The following is a 17,843-nucleotide window of genomic DNA, read 5'->3' on the forward strand; positions in this document are numbered from 1 at the left end:
TTATGCTACTGGGTTTCATTAGCCCAGGCCCAGGATTTGTGGAAAAGTGAAGAGATTACACACTGTAGGAGACACTGCTAAGCCAGGAAAACCCCTGGTGCGGATGCAGTTACATCCATGAGTCAGCCTACACCCCTTTGCCAGCCCAGGTTAGGTTGCTTGAAGAAAACATGCAGCTGCAGAGGCAGAAAAGCACCTTCTGCCAGCAGATGCTGTGTCTACGCTGGGGACACCGCAGGGCACAGGTGTAGCTGTGTATGCTCTGGGGTGTGGAGCTGTAAATGCTCACGGACTTGGAAACTAAACAAACTGCTAGATCCCTATAGCCAGTGAGTTAGGAAACACTGTCCTTTCCTTCCAACAAAAAGTAACTTTCACTTTATAAGCATTATTTTTATGACAGTTTTCCTGGTAGCTTTCACACAACAATGGGTTGAATTCCTTCAGGTTCCCCATCAACTGCCTCTTCTTCTACTTGTTTGCTTGGCTTGGATACGCACTTCTCTTTCTAATGCAAGGGAGTCGTTTTGTAAGCTCTCTCCACCACATTCAAGGAAGTTTCTCTGAATTGGCACTAGCTTCTTCCAGAAAATGTCCTTCCACCTAGCAGAAATCCAACTGGCCGAGGAAATGCCCAGGAAACCCAGGACACTGACTCCTGCTCCTCCTCAAAGCACGGTCTCGCTACACCACACTGACAACTTGCTAGACCCAGCGTATGCACGCTGATTACATACCATTCCTAGCACCCAACACCGTAACCATTAGCTTCACACCCACAAGTCTTTGTTTGCTGATTAACAGGGTGGAAACCAACTCCCTCACAAAGATATTTGTTTGGGGTTGCTACGGATAACAACTGCATTGCAACAAGGCAGATATTTATTTTCCCTCTGATTTTTCTAATTGAAACTTTTTGTTTGCAACCAGAGGGTGATTCACCACAGCCCCCCTTTACCATCGCTGTAACACCACCGTTTCCATGGCACCCCTGGGAAAGTCACAGACTTCAGCAGCAGCAGTGGGTGAGGATGTGGTGCAACAAGACTCACATGCCTTCAGGACCAAAGCTGTCACCCAAAAGGGACAATCCTGTCCTCCGTCCCTTCCCCTCTTCCCCTTGTTTCAGTTTTAGCAATCATGCGGCCAACTCACCTGATACAAAAGTAATAGGGAAGGGGCTGGTAACTCTCAGCTGAAGCAACAAGCTCATCCAGTTCACCACACAGTGGCATGCTCCTGAGGCCAGACATGGAAGTAGCACAACTGTGTGATCGGGGAAGGACAATATATCTCAGCTGCAGTTTTACATCAGCTACTGACAATTGCAAAACTGCACCCTCAGGGCCAATGGTTTTATAGCTACATTATTTATGGCAATAAGTCTAGACCCCAAAATTGACCCTGCGACACAGAGCTTCAGCAAACCTCAGTGCTCTCATTAATCCAAATTCAGGGCTTTCTCTCCAGCACCACCACTCTCATACTATTTGCTGGAAAATACTCCCACACAGATTATGCTGCGTATAGACTGTACAGGCTTGAATTTCCCTCAGCTTGAGGAGAGAAATGCCTCCAAGCGCCTGGCTTGTGTGGGCAAGCACTCATGCCCAGTGCAATGAGTCCCTCCAGGGATGCTTCATCTCACATGGATACTGAGCCCTCTAGACAGCGGGAGCACCTGCCTGAGCATCAGGGAACTTTTAGGTAGGGTGATGAAGCCTTGACAGCACCAGCTATTATCTTGGTCATTAGAAGGGATTTTCTACAGTTTTTGCTATGGACTGGTTTAAGATTCAACCTAAGTCATTCATGTTGGTCTGCAAATGGGTACTGATGAAGCCTTCCTTCAGGAGGAGGAGACTGCATGAGAATCACACAAACAGCATCTGCAGAGGTACAGCCCAACCACACCTTCCTCGTTACCTGGAAGACCCACACAGCCCAACAATGCCATTCACTGTCTATAAAACTGCACATTTTTTCCTCCATGACTGTAATCTCCCTCTTTTCTTGCATTGCAGTCTTCCCCCTTGGTTACTAAAACACTTTCAGGAGTCTATGAGGAGACTCAAAATGATGGCTGCTGCCAACAGGCCATTACAACAGCCAAAAATGGACCGGGCACAAGGAAGTCATATCCACACCCCTATCTGGCAAGAGGTGAGGACCAACACCAACTCACCTTTTGACAGAGTGATCCCATCTCATATGAGCTTACATTAGTGGTTTTGTGCTGTTAGCAATGCAAAGAGGCTAGGAGGAAACAGAGATGGATTATCCATGCTTCCAAAAGTCCTAATGGTCATTCCCTTCTGCAAGCATTTGCCTGCCATCATGGGTTTCCATAAGTAGCCTTCTACAAAGCAGGCCACGCTAGAAACAACTGCATTTAAAAAAAAAAAAAAAAGTATTACTGTTTGTATCAGCACACAGAAATACTATGTTCCAGCTCTGCACAGAGTGCTGCTAGTATGCCTGCACATAACCTCCACCACAACCCAATGAGATCATTCACACCTGCCTCGCCTGTAGTAGGAGATGGAAGGTGAGCAGGCAGGGTTTCTAGGAGAGAGGCAGCACTTCCCAGATGCTGCCAAGATGCTGTTTATTGGTAAATTAAGCCTCTTGAGTCCTAAACAACCTTCCCAGAGGAAGACAGAGTCGCAACTGCCATATGGGGAGTGGGAAGAGGATGCCACTTAGCAAAAGTGGATCAGAAAATACGTGCACAAACACACAGGCTCACACACACAATTTGTTCTGTAACTGCACTGAATGGCAAAATCCATTTCTTCCTCTCAAATACATCCTTCTCCATACAGCTTATGCAACCTTCTAGATGGCAAGAGCAGATGACAAGTAGTCCTGAACAGAGCATCCTTCCTCACGCCCCCTAAGGAGCTAGGCACAAGGAAGCTCTGCCCACCAGACAAGGAACTTGGTGAAAACCCAAACTACTGATCTGCTGTGGGCTTACAAAGATACTGTGTCTAAAATCACCAACTGAGGATGAACAGCAATGTTGACAGGCCCAAGACAGAGCCTGCAATGATAGCCCCTTGGAAAATTTGTGTTTTGAACCACTCTTTGACTTCATTCCCCCAGCTGTAAAGCTGATATACCACAATCCACCTTCCTTTCAGGGCTATTGTGTACTCTCATTACCACTTACTTTTGGCATCATGGATGAAGATCCCTTATAATTTGAGACTTTGAAAAGACAGAACTGCAAAGGAGTATTTTAAATATAAAAAGGAACATGGTACCACCTTCACAAAGACAAAGTCTGTGCACAAACACTTTCTGAGTGGTTCTGAATTTCCCAGAGAGAAAGCATTCAATGCAAACTCACGTCTGCACTTCATGTCAGAAAGCTGCGGACTCATACCGCATTCTTCAGAGAGCAGATGCATATCCTCAGTCACGTTAGCGCTCTCTCCCACTCGAGCAGCGAGGAGTATTTTCTGTGAAGTGTCCACTGTCTGTCTTTGCTTTCCTTCACTCAGTCCTAGTGGTGCTATTGATTCAGCGTAGCCTCTTTAAATGTCCTGCTTTGAGTACAGGCACTGATTTTTATAGGGCTACATTCTGGCTAGAGCACTGGCTGGCTCCACAGCCAGACAGGTGATAAAATTCATCAACACTTAGGATCTTTACATGGAAACTGGCCATCTATCTATTTTAGTCTCAGGTTCAAGCAGAAGTTTTATTTATCACACAAGGAACAGCTTTTTGTTACGGGTATATTTTGCTATATGGGTTTACAGGACCTAATGAAAATTCACTTCTTGCCTAGGAATTCCTGGCCACATGAAGGGTCATTTACTGAGGTCAGGAGTGCTCATATACAGCAGAAAGAATAATTTCCTCTACTACAGCAATTACTGGCAAAAATCAATGACCCCTGTTAAGCTGGAGGCCAACGTAAGTAAATGCAATAGTGCTTTCTAGTTTTAAAAACTCCCAGAGCCTCAGAGGCATGCCTCCCCTTAGACATGTATTGAGGATAACTATCTAGCCATCTAGACAAGATTCCTATTAGGACATGAAACTTCCTAGTATTCCAAGGTCAAAAAAATTATTTTAGTACAACCGAAACGCAATCTTTAGCTAGTGCTGAGATTGTCTAATTGATGGAAAAAAAAATCTGCAAAGACTTCATGCAGTTTAAGTGTAGTGCTCACCTATAAATTACACTAGTGTTATGAACACAGTGTCAGACAGCTCAGGAGACTCTTCAATCACAGAACTCACAGTGCAAAAATAGTTCAGCTCTGATTCAGAACTCAGCTCTGCTGGTGTGTCTGTCCCCATGCCTTTTCAGAGCAGTGTCTGCTGAAACTGCTAACTTAATGGTCACTTTGACTTTTTGTTTGCAAAGCCCATGGGCCCTGAGGAAGAAGTGGGCTAAAGCCATTGCATTCATGGCACAATTATTGCTGCTCTTCACCTTTTTTGTTATTACTTTTTTTTTCTCTATAGATTCAGGCTGGGAAGCAGATGGACTGGCCAGCTCTATCCCTCTGCTTGCAGTGCACTACTTTTAGAAGTGGCTTATTGCTCCACTGCTTTTTTCAATTCTTAAGCCAAATGTGCAATGATGGATTTGGCAGCCACACTCTCGCCAGCCACCCCCAGTCAGCTGAGCAGCAGTATCTTAGCTGCGGGGGGATGCAAAGGCTGCTCTCTCCCTGGTCTCAGATGGGAGACAGTTTCTCTATCAGAAACACTGAGGTTAGACAATGAAGGAAGGTCTCAAGGAAGCTGCAAGAGAAAGTTCATCCGTATTTGCAAAATTTACAACTAACTACATGATTTGCAAATGGTGGCAGGGATCTGCATGCATGGAAGGGTCTGCCTTTCCATCGTTAACCTCTTAAACCAAACACCTGGCGTTGCAATATTTCCTGCTGAACTACCTCCTCGTTTTTAAACTGTAGATCAAAAGCATCCAAAGTGAAAAACTTTTCCCTGCATTTGTTTGAAACCTTGGCACAACATTACTAGCATCATTTAAGTACAGACCAGGACTCAGCGGCAGCCAAACCTGCACCCTGCTGATTAGCATGCCTCACAGTGTCTAACAGACGTTTGACTTAAGAACCCAAGAATTTCATTGCTCAAACGCTTTATTAGATCCCCAAGCCTAAAAATGGTTTTCAATAATGTGTGTGCTGCTTTGGGGCCTCAGAAAAGCTACTCTGGGAGCTAGGAAACATTTCCTAGGAGGCAAAAATGTGATCAAAAACGTATTTGATAAAAAGGAGAAGGGGTAATGATCGTTTTTAACTGCAATTTTATTTAATCTCAGAAGCGCGCTCTAAGTTTAAGAGTGGGGAACAACTATTGGATTTTGGTTTGCATCTTTTTTAAAACAAAATTATTCTCATCTATAGTTGGTGGGTTTTTTTCCCCCCAAACCCAATAAACTATATATTGGAATGACCTTGTAACGGGTTTCTGTGGCTCTTTAATCACCAGTGGCTGCTAAATGAAGCATATCTATTTTCTCTGTTACATTACTATTGGCAACCAGGTCTTCAGTAAGTGCCCAGAAATATTTCCATGGCAACAAAAAGCATTCAGCATTGCTACTGTTTTGTGCCAATTTAGCTTTAAAATATTCTATTGTGGAGAGAAATATGGTACATTAAGTGAAATAAAGTCAAGATGCAATGTTCTGAAAAGAATATAAGGATAAACAGGAAACATGTATTTTGCAGAAATGGGGGAAAAATGCCAAATGGAAGGAAAAATATTCAAAGCTAATATTGATGCTACTGAACACCTTTGCTGAATGTCAGCAAGTCCATATGCTCGCTTACATTGCCACTTAGGGTTAGGTAATAAAGCTAACAGAAATAAGGATACCTCAAACATCTTCTCTTGATCATTTTAATCCATGACTGAAATTTTAAGTTGCCAGGGTATTACAGCCTCTCTGCATGTCTAGGTTACCATCAGAAGAGTTCATACTCTTGATGTTAGAGAATGAATCTAAAGGGAAAAGAGGAAATAAAGAGTTGAAAAATGAAATACAAAGAGCATGTGTGTGTTTTGGAAGTGAAGGGTCACTTAGAAGAGCAAAACGAGTTCTTCCACATCAAAGACCTTGTGGAAGACATTTTCAAATCACAGTTCAGCACTTTCTCTCCTATTGTACAACTTAGATAGCTCTGAGAAAAAAGGCATCAGCTCCCAGCCCTCCAACTCTCAAACAGCCAACTTCATGACTATAAAGTCTTGGGACCATTGGATGGCCCTTTGTGCAGTGCATTGCAGAGATAAAAAGATAAAAGACTATTTGAAAGCATTTGCAGTGACATTCCCTCTGGTGTAAAAAGCTATGCAATGCCCTCTGAAGTGCTTCGTGTGAAAGTAGAGAGCTCTAGGCAGCAGCAATGTAGGTGCTGGGGAGCTCTGTAAGGGCAGCCTTCCAGTCCGCTACGGCTCCAGACAGCTTACTAAGAAGGAAAGCCAATAAGTATTGAGAGTCCAACAGCAACTTGATCAGTACCTGCTCTCAGCTGGGAGAGTGAACCTCCCCTTTAGCTGCAGTGATGGGTTACTCTGGCATCTGACTGTCACTCTATGTGTCTCTCACCATGAAAATTCACCTGGTCCATCACATGCTCCTAAGGACCCTCTTTGTCAGATGTCCCTGCAGACAAGACTGCAGTGAGAAACTGCTCTGACAGTGACAGCAGCCCATTCTGGCCCCCATTTCCCTGAGAGCTCACCACCTTTTCTCCCATCCACTGTGAGCAAGGGTGTAGTCCAAAGACAGGACAAAGATCTGGAGGCCACCATCGGAATAATGCGTTCAGCACATGGCTGCTCCCCAGCCTACTCTGAGGAGCCCCAAGATTTGCCATGAATCGCTCTAACAGCCCCTCTTGGGGGTACAGGCCCTACAGGAGACAAGGTTGTGCCTAGATAGCACTTGTCCAGGAGGATCCATGGCCCCAGCACTCCCTGGAAGGACAGTACATGCCCTGCTCCGTGGCATCTGTGCACGCACTGGACACATGATCCAAGCACACACAGTAAATCCAGCCCTGGAGCACTGACTTGGTGCCTATGAACAAACCCTGTGGGGAGGATATTGCACAGGCAATGTATAGGGGTACCAGAAGGTACGGGATCTGTACAGGTCAGAGGTTGGGCTCCAAGAGATACAGCTCTGGGGTGCTTAACCTGAGAACTGGCATTCATTCATTTGAATATGAAACAAGCAGTCCCAGTCTGGGAGACAGAACAGCTAGACCAAAAGCTCTTTTTAATTATTTACTCCCTGGCCATAACAGTGTGAGGAATAGTAATAAAGAAAAGAGCTAATTTTAACATTTATTAAAGAACACCATCAAGGTTTATACCCTCTCAGTCTGATATTCCTATTAAATACAAAAACAAACAGGCTGATCTTCCGCAGTCTGCACAGAAATGGCTAAATATGTAAGACTTCCCTAGAAGCCAAGAGTGATGAAAAGCTCTTGGTCATTATAAAACAAACATTTTCAAGAGCATATACTGCCTGATTAAAAAAAAAAAAAAAGGAATTTAGATATTTGAAGCCAAATTCTGAAGATCCTCAGTGAGTCTCAAGTTCTTCATCAGCTCCATATTGTAGATCCCCTGCCCTGTCCACCCTTCCTCCCTTATCCCCCTTCCTAGGATGTTCGTAAAGAGCAGCTTTAACCCAGCAAGACCCAAGGATGGTGTCAGCAGGACTGCAGCTTTCTTGCTTGTGGTTGGGGTATACGTCTCCATCAGTCCTCTGTGACCCAGGTAACTTCCAGCCACATTTACGGTGATATTTAGTGAGTACAAGTCACATGGCTGAAATTCAGTCCTGAACACAATCACCTGAAAAGCTGTTCATATCACTTAATGATCAGAAGTCATAGTCAGACCTATTTAAAACTGAAAATATCAAATTCACTTCTCATTCCCATAATCTCCTGCCTCCTGTCCTCTTCAGTCTTGTTTGAAAAGCCTGTGGGGGTGGTGGGAGGGGAGGAAAGCGATTTGGGAGTCTTTCATCCATAAAATCATGAGATATGGCTGGCTTTTTAGTACAGCATTTCACAGCACATGGCACAGTAACATCTTGAGATTCCTGGCACAAAGAAACAAGGTTTGAGATTATATATATCTTTAATAGCAATGACGCAAAGGCAGATGGTTCTCAAAGCAAAGGCTTAAGGCTAAACACTCCCTTTGAAGGGTCCTGCTACCAGAAACAAAACATGGGGGGAGCAAAATACTCCTTGCTACAGCAATATGGCCTGATTACCTTCTAATACACAGCATTTCACCCTGGAGATTTCCACTTATTTCAATGAGATTAGTTTCACAAACAAGAGAAGAATTGGAAACAGAAGAGGAAAGGTTAGATTTTTCTGTGGGATTTGGGGAGTTTTATTTTAGCTGTGGGAAACAAAGACAACAGAGAACATAATGAGCAGATTAGCAACTAAATCAAATCAATACCAGAAAAGAGACGTCTGGATAAGACTGTCAGGGTGCGTGCTAGCTGCTTACCTGCTGAACTTGCCTTGTCATTATTACTTTTTAAGGAGCCACCCGTGCTGGGGTTGTGCTCATGGCCTCCCATCCTCATAGAGGGCTCACCTTCTTCCTCAGCGATGGTAGGAAGCCGATCAAGCGGCTGGAGATCTTCATTCATCCAGTAGGATCCATTGGCTGTCAAAGACCTGGTGCTTTCAACACACTGCTCTGTTAAGCTGCTGGTATTTTTAACCCGTTTTTGCCTCTGCAGACCCATGTCAGAGTCCTGAGGAAGGGCTTGTGAAGCAAGATCAGGACTCCCAATGTGACCATCTTCTCTAGGATACAAGTATTCCTCATCCCAGAGGTCCAGGTGTCGTTCATCATCTGATTCCTCAGAATAATCGTCATAAACTCCTCCATTATTCTCTAAGTCCTGGTTCCTCTCTTCTTCTGACTTACGGCCCACTCCACTCAAATTCAGCAGTGAAGCAGATATAGAGTCTCCTGCTTGTTGGATAGCTTCATATATTTGAGACATCCAAGAAGACAGTGGCTGAAGGAAATTCTGAGCAGCCTCAGAAGCCATGTTTAACACTATGCCAGTATCTGGTGATCAGTTGTTCAGCTTTGCCAGCATGTCACTTACAATTCAGGGAGCTACAGAATAAGCATCATAAGAGATTACTGTAAATTGCTTGTCCATCAACACCTGTCGACACACCATCTACGTAAGATGTCTAGAACTGAGAGGAGAAATGGAAAAAGGACTTCTACCCATTGAGAATACCACTAGAAATCCAGAAATGATGGACAAATTACACATATTCCTACAGAGATCTGGAAAGCTTTCATTCAATTGCTAAACCTTATATAAAAATTAAAACATAGAACATTGGAGCAGAAGTACCTTTTCTGAAGCACGCACATTCTGGTTACAGCTGTCAGACCTGGTAAAAAAAGGACAAAACAACCTGCAGTCAAAAATCTCAAATAATCTTCTGGCCCTGACTTCCACCACACCCTTATCATTAACATGTCCAGATGGGGAAGTTGAAGGGTGGAGAATCTGGGAAGAATTATGTTTTGATTGATTAAAGTGACAGGCCTAAAGCATGCTGAACCAGCCCATGGCAGACAACTATCTCAAATGCTTTGTTCCAGAAAGGCTCTGAAGAAGCCCTCTCTGCTCACAGAGTAACACAACCCAGAGTTGTTTTGCCCTTCACAGAAATGAAAAAACAACAAAAAACCCAACAAAAAAACCCCCCACACCACAGGAGGTGGAATATTATGGGTATGAAATTACTGGGAACAGGAGTGAGTTAACAAAAGTGTTGGTATCATGTCGGTATTATATGTTTTCTCAAAACTCATCTAAACCCTAAATAAAAACATAACTTGCAGAAAGTTAAGGTGCCTTTTTGCCCGATATACATCTTCCCACATTATCACAAGACAGATATTCTTTTAGGAACTCTGAGATGAAGGAAAAACCTACAAATAGGATGATGGGTTTAGGAAGAAAGAATTAAATAGTTGCAGATTTTAGGCTAAAAGACAACTAAAAAGAAGCAAAAAGAAGCTTCAAAAATTAATACCAGTGTCTTGCTGAATTTAGAGGTCTAGGAGCAATCAAACTATAAAAGGGTAAATGCAGTATAAGCAGCAAGAAAATAAGCTCAGCAGCAATGTATATTACCTTGTGAAATGGTCTCCAGGGAAATGTAGTGGGAATCCCAGTGTTTTGGATTTTTGAATGGAGGGTGGACAAGGAGATGCCGCCTTGCGTAGGGAGCAGCTTCTTTACATATGAGATCAGTGACTTAAGAGGTCTTTAGCTCTTGAAACACCTGTGCCAAATAATTTTGTTCAGTGATGTTGACAAACAGTGCAGACACTTCCAACAAGTTTATTATCAGCTTCAGTATGTACTAAGAATTAAAGTCCTAACAAGGGCAGTAAATGAATGTAGGTTACTAGAGCCATTTTAAAAGCCGATGGCTGTTACAAACTCTCTGGGCTCGGGGCACACACTGTTCCAGTACCTACCTGTCAACTGCTGGCCTCTGGCTCAGCCGCTGGGACTCAGGTAATGCTCCCTGCCACGCATTAAATCTTTGGCAAAGAACAGACAATGTCATGGCGTAACCTCCCAGGTGAGCTGTTCCCTTCATCGACTCTCCTCTTTCCAGCCCTGCCCTTGTTGAAGCCTCTCTGCTCTGTGCAACTTATTCTCTCATAGACCTAAACTGATGACACACTCCAAACAACACATTTTCAGCGTAATGCAGATTTGCTACTGGTAAGTCACAGCACCACAGAAGTCACTGGGAGGAGATGGTACTTCCAGCAGCGAGATTCTCCCAGGCATGGAAGGAGGTAAATTTGGGTGGGTAAGTACTGGATATCGGATACATTTTTAAGCTGCAATTTATTTACAGGCAACAGCAAATGAATCTCTGATTTCTGATGAAAGGAGGACTTCATAACGCTCTGCCTCTGTCTCAGCAGCAAGCTACATGACAGCAGTAGCCCTTGGAGGGCTGCAGGCATCCAGGAGTGATAGCTAACCAATGCAGATAAAACATATGGGTGCTAAAATGAAGCACTGATCTGTTCTAAAAATCAACAGAACACAGACTTGTGATATTTGCATAGGGAATAATTAGCTCCTCTTGTTATTAGATTTCAGAGCTAACACTCAATTGGTCCAACAGAGCCATCCCACTTCTCCCGGATGCTGCGGCTGACAGCACCACGGCTTGGGCAAACAGCGCGGTGCTGCACAAGAGACTTGGCATTAGGGAGGCCGGTGTCACAGCTAGAAAGACGAAGGGAGTTTTTCAAAGCGAGATTTCACTTTAGTCATGGAATTAAAGCAGTGATCAACAGTCACCTGCAGGGCTTGGATGGGGTCACCCAGTCATCCGAAGAGGCAAATAAGACTTGAACCTGCATCTTTCATATACCAAGTAGTTGTCCCGATCATCTTGCTGTAAGTAGGTTGGGGGAAACATGATGCGTACACATGTGTATATACACATCCACAATTCTACGCAAGACCTGGAAATTCGTCTGGATTAAAGCTGGAGAAACCCAACAAATGGTTTGATTTCAGTTTACAGACAATGGATAGATACTGAAGTATATTCCACCCCAAAAATCTGAACTGCTTTAGTAACACTTGCCACACGCCTGTACAACTTGCAATCCAGTGCCTATATAATCCCTACAGGCAAAAGCAACGCAATTTCCAGGGTGCCTGACTCTGTTTAGCCTTTGTTTGGCTTTTCCTCTTGTCATCTCCCTCTTACTGAAGACTCCACAGTCAGTGATATGCTGAACAACTGGAGTTCAGCTGAATTATAAATTGCTTATTTTTGGTCTTGCAGCAGATGGATAAAATGTGTAACAAGCTGCAGACAAGTTTAGGCGGGCAACGTTTTTACAAACTCAACAGAGGATCAAAGGGGGCTGAGCTCTGTTATAGGCTTGCTGTTTCCCAGGAGCTATCTCCCTTAATTAGCAGGCACTGCTCTAACGTGGTGTTTATGATATATTTCACAAAATGGCCTTTTCAACAGAACGGATTTTTACTTTTGATTTCTTTAGCAATTTTGACTTGCATTAAAAAAAAAAAAACAACTGAGAAGAGCATTTAAAATGTGTGGGAAAGAAAAATCCATTTCTTTTTAAAAGCATTCATCAAAAAAAGAGAGAGAAAAAAAACAGTTTAGCAAATTCACTTCAAGTTCCATCTTCTAAAACTAACCACAAGAATTTTCACACTGAATCGCCTGCTTAACTCAAAGTTGTTTTTTTTTTTTCCTCTTGGAAAATCAGATAGCTAAAAGGATCAATATTAAGTCTCTCACAGAAACCATCATAACCTTTACTACAATCTATATTCCCTTGTCTTGATAGGATCATTATTCCTGACTAGCGTTCCCATTGAGAGGTGCAATTACTGTATAGCTAAAAAAAGAAGACTATTAGCAGAATTTCAAACACTACCACAATGCAGAGGTTTGTAATATTAGCAAAGTGTCTTTCAATCTTCTTGATATGCAGGCTCCTAAAAAATTGCCATCAGATGTGTGTTTCTTACAATGATTTCCCTTATTCAAACTGTTGTAGAGCGTAGGCACAAACTTCCTTTTCTTCAGTCACTTTTTGTGTGGCCTTTGCAAAAGTTTTCCACCAAACTCCTTGCTTGCAGGGAGGCTTGTAGACCACAGGTTAAAAACAGTGTCCCAGCATATAATAACTGAACAATTTTCAAGTGAGAGTTTATTTCTGAAACACTAGATGAGGAAGAAATCCACAGCCTCACCTCTCTGCCTGGGAATGTACTGTCCCGTGTAGAGACACAAGAAGAGGAAATCTGCTCCCAGCTTCCAAAGATCAGAAGACATCTTTGTCACATCACTGTTTTCGAAAGATGCACTTCTTTTGCCACTGCCAAGAATGTTGTACCAAAAAGCTTTTTTAGCAGTTTGGGCAAGTTGTTGAATCCATCTGTCCACAACTGAAACTCTGAGCACTGTGCTGGGTCACCAATTTAGACAGCCACACTACATGTACCCAGAGGAACAATTCCTGCCTTCCCCACTTCTCAGAAATTTTAATTAATCCATTGATAATGATTTACTTTATTTCCTGATCTCATACACAGAGCATCAGCCCCTCCTGCCCACCTGGCATGCCATGGATCATATCCATAGACAGGAGCCTTATTTGTGTGGACACCTAGGAAAAGCAGTGTTACAGACCTACCATGAAGCCTTGCTCCAAGCTTAGGAGGAAAGACCTAAAACAAGGTGTGAATCTAAGCTGATGCCCAGAACATCAAGGGTCTGTGCAAAAGGCAAGGCCATTTTGCTGTTCCTGAAAGGAAGAAGTAAGAAGGGCTTGGAGGGGTAAGATGATTTAATAACTCTTTTTAAGCTATTGAAAACTATAATGAGCCTGATCCGCCTTTCGGACTGGAGCCCAATTAGCATACATGTAAAATAGCAGAGGGGAGATTAGAAATGTACTCTGCTGAAGGCAGGCAGCGGCAGCACTGGGCCAAGAAATCCTCTATCCTGGTTCTGGGAACAATCTGGACTCTTCGCTCCTCCTGTACTTGCCAGAATCATATTTAACAAGATGCTAGCAAAGCCCTTCCATCCTCCCAGTGAAAGATAACCAAACATTGCTACGATGAAACCGTATTTCCAGTTAAAATTGTCACAGTGCCAAAACCAGCCTGTGCACTTGAAGCTGATCAGTTGATTGGAGCCTCTTACAGAAGCGTTATGAAGAAAGTTCACAGACAGTGCCCAAGGTTCACATCAACTGTGAGCATCACTGCTGACCAAGTTTCCCTAAGGTAAAACAAAACAGGAAGACAGAACGTCTTGGTACCTTTTTGGCCTGTGTGCTATAAAAATGCTATTTATGTAGCTGAATTTAAAGCAAAAAAGAGAAGACAGAGGCACTTTCCAAGTGATTATGTGCTTTGTAATAATACTTTTCAGCTGGTGATTCAGAAACTCCAGGGCATTCAAGGAAGATCTAATGGTTTATGCCAATAAATTACACACATCTCACTGGAAACATTCACGGGTTACAAATCAACAGGCAATAAACCTACTGCTGCACCACATTGGTCCTGCAAGCCCCAAAAGGGTGAAGTGAAAACAAAGGTGAGATCAGACAGACAGCAATGCACCCTGCTGCACGGGGTTTAGCCTACGCAGAGGAAGCCTGCAGACTTATTCCTCAGTCTCAAATCATCTCATGTCTTTGCAGGCAGCTCGCTACTGGTGATGCTGTGCCAAATTAGTTATAAAAATTGATACCCAAATGACAGAAGTGGTTTTGATCAGCGTATTTAGCCCCGTGGTGTTTCCTCCTTTCTTCCCGTTCCTTTGTTGCATGCTCTCCTTTTGTCAAAAATAATGGCAACAATTACTGATCCTCACAGTTTCAGTGGGATAGGGAGAAGAGGAAAGGGATAGAAGAGAAAAGGAATTATGCAAATGTGACATTAGTTGTTCAAAACTGTGGAGCTTTTTTCAAAAAACCCAGGTCTCTCCACCATACAGAGTATATGGTGATAAATTCAGGCACAAAAATGCTCCTAGAAGACCAGCATCCAAATATTATGCTCAGAAGCTCCACCAGCAACAGGGCTGAGGAGCTGATGGCGATTTCCTATGCTGACCACTGCACACCTTTGTTTTTGGTTAGACTGTAAGACCTCCTGCACTCAAAGTGTGTTTGTATCATGGAAATCCAGTGCGCTCACAAAACAGGGAATCTGTAACTGCACACATAGATACTATCGCCACCAAAATATTAATACAAACCTTGAGGGAATTTGCAGGAGAGATAAAATGGAAACACCTTCCTTGACCATAATATTTGGCCTGGATATACCAGAGAGCCAGATTCTGCCTTGGCATTGGTGGTAAGTCCGGAGTCGCTCCACTGAAGCCAGTCACATCCTCCAAATCAAAATAAGGTCCTTTGCATTTAAAGAGCCACTTGTCACCATAGACACAAAAAACTAACAGTTCTGTGCCAAGTGGTAGTACAAAAAGCAACAATGAGTAACTTTAATTATTTATATTTCTCAAACTGAGGGTTACAAAAAGGGCATAAAGAAAGTCACAGGTCGTTGGAGTACCAGAAAAGTGGTGTAAGTAGTGGCAACTGTGCTCTTTCAAGGTAAAGGAGTGAGAAACATTTGTAATTACTGGATTAGGGGAATGAAAGAAGAAACCTGCAGTCAGAAATTACAGCACATTCTGTAATTGAGCGGCTATGGTTCGTCAGCTTGCGTGAAGAGAGAAGAGCTGAAAGGAAATCAAGAGTTCAAAAGGCTGGAGAAACACCAATTTACACCACCACCCGAACCCACCCACCTGTGCTGTCAAGCTGTTGTCCTAGAGCAGACCGAATAGACCAAGTCCCCACCCCGCCTGCAATCATGCTACTCAGTCTGCAGCAACTGAACAAGCCAGGGTCAATCAGAGCAATTACTTGCATGGAAATTAGCAGTGGGAGAGCATGTCCAGCTGTTTAACACAATGAAGATCTTTTAGAAACATTTTGAGGAGTCACCCAGTCCCTGTTACTCCTCCTTCCCACACACACACTCCATCGTTACAGAGCCTATGGAAATTGCTCTGTATGGACCACCATCGAGCAGTGCAGACAGTGCTGTTTGGGAACCACAGCCCTGCGTGGCAAATGCAGTACATGATTATCCATTCCTGGTTATCCATCTTTGTGTGCACATGGCTAAGTCTGTAGCTCCTATCTCCTTTCACTTCTGCTAAGTCAACCACCGAGTCCAGCTGGACATACTGGGAGGCTGATGAATCACTGGGAAAACCAGACCTAGTTTCACATGATTTAAAAGAATTCAAAGCCATAGATCTGAGCAGGCAGTTATCCCTACCAACTTCGGAAGTGCTCCCTCAGCTACTCTTACCCCTCATTTAATTCACTCTTGTTACAAACCAGGCTCTCTCATGTCTAGGGCAGGCACCAGTGGCCACAGTCATGCTGTCCCATGTCCAACCACTCTTCCTATGAGCCTCTATAAAGGCAACTGAGAGAGAAAGCAATTTAGAAGAGTGGCTTCATTTGGGCACTGAGAAACTTCCCTTTCAAGAGCTCCTCTCCCTCCCACCACTGGCTGGCCAAGGAACCTAACACCCTGGCTGAGCTACATGCCTCAACTAGGTGACATGAATAACCCTGGACTCATTTTGAATCTGCACCTTGCTGAGGACAATGGAGCCTCAGAGCTACTGGGTACTCAGCATCAGGGTTACAAAGACCATCCACAATTTGGAGGAGGACATTCCCATGCTTTCCACAACTCACCACGCTGTTGGAGGAAGCCAGTCTACTGCGCACGCCAGACTGGTACTGTCACGTTCACCCACATTACTTGTTTCTAAACATGAAGCTAAGCCTCTGCTAGCATATGATGGTCCCACATGCTGCACATGACGGATCCCCAGTGCCTGGCTGGGCCCAGGCCTGCAATGACAAAGCAAGGTCAACATCCAGGCAGCACTACTAACATTCCTGCCTTTGTTGAGTGTTGTAGGTGTTGATGCTTTCCTTAAAGCCTCAGCTACAGGAGATGAGTGGTTTATATAAGAACTGCATCTCTGTTTATTTTAAGTGTGCTGCTAGCCCCAGAGGCTAGAGCAGTGGCTATGCAGAATGGCTTGGGAACATGAACTGAAAGCGCTCTTGAGGCTGAAAAGACAAAAGGGAAAAATGGAAAAAAGTGTTTCTTCAAACCTCATGATGTTTAAGCTGATTTCACATATCAGGAGTACATGCTTAACATCACAACAAGTGTTCAAGGCAAGGCACAACTGGAATAGTCTTGTATAAAGCACAGTCAGGAAACTACAATTTCTTTCCCGGTCTCAGGTCACATCATTATAAAAAGATTACAGTATAGAACAAAGAGGGTCCTTTTCTTTTTCGAGTCACAGCACTGAAGCACACAGTTAGATACAGCTCTTTACACAAGGGTTTGCCCATCACCATCACATGTGTCTGTGAAGTTCATTTCACCCATGAACTTTTGAAACAAAGGGCTCAGCAACACTATAAACACCTTATGTAAGAACACCATCACCACCTCCTGGTCCTGAAATGCACAGTACAGGAAGAGACACTGAGCCATCACAGCATCAAAAGGTCTCACACAAGACCCCAGTGACATCTGTCAGGCCTCTGTTTGAGGGAAGGTCCTCCCTCCTTGCATGGGGGTGTACTGCAAGGGGAAATTTTACCTGCATGCACAGTCCCCCACCACCTGAAAGATCACCAATGCAGTGAGGAACCACTCCAGATGACTCCGTTAAGGCTAGAGGTGTGGTAGTTAATCTTCCTGTCACTAAAGAATTCTGCACATGACCTACATCAAGGTTCTACATCACTCCAGTCAGCTCAGGACTGCTTCATGCCACCACCACTTCCTTCTGCACATGCTTGGGCATAGCCAAGCAAGCTTGATACGCATGAAGTTAACTGTGTGCTACCCTACTACCAGTTATGTGTTTACCAGCTTCTCTATCAAGCTTTGCACCCTGCTCTGAGTCCCAAGAGTCCAGTGCCAAGTCCATCCTAAATACAGGCTGGCTGTGTCCAGATGAGTTCCTGCCCCCACAGTGAATGGACTCCTGCAGCTGAGTGAGAGGCGATCAGGGCAGCACAAGAGATGGGCTCATCACTAAGGTCAATGAGGCAGTCAAGAACAGGATCCACAAAAGCCTCAAGTATCAAAAACGTTATCCATTGTG

At 43.8% G+C, this 17,843-nt stretch overlaps 1 protein-coding gene across 1 annotated transcript in view; it reads right to left on the reverse strand.

Annotated features, from left to right (window-relative positions):
• Positions 1-10,354, reverse strand: part of SYT16 (synaptotagmin 16) — a 43,725-nt gene extending 33,371 nt beyond the window's left edge. The window contains exons 1-3 of the mRNA XM_075503791.1: positions 10,217-10,354; positions 9,425-9,464; positions 8,548-9,174 (exon numbers count right to left, since the gene is read on the reverse strand). Of these exons, the coding sequence (XP_075359906.1) occupies positions 8,548-9,103 (556 nt within the window). The 5' untranslated portion in view covers positions 9,104-9,174; positions 9,425-9,464; positions 10,217-10,354. The remainder of the gene's footprint in view (positions 1-8,547; positions 9,175-9,424; positions 9,465-10,216) is intronic.
• Between the last annotated feature and the right edge of the window lie 7,489 nt (positions 10,355-17,843).

This window comes from Mycteria americana, chromosome 5, assembly GCF_035582795.1.
Source record: "Mycteria americana isolate JAX WOST 10 ecotype Jacksonville Zoo and Gardens chromosome 5, USCA_MyAme_1.0, whole genome shotgun sequence".
Classification (NCBI taxonomy): domain Eukaryota; kingdom Metazoa; phylum Chordata; class Aves; order Ciconiiformes; family Ciconiidae; genus Mycteria; species Mycteria americana.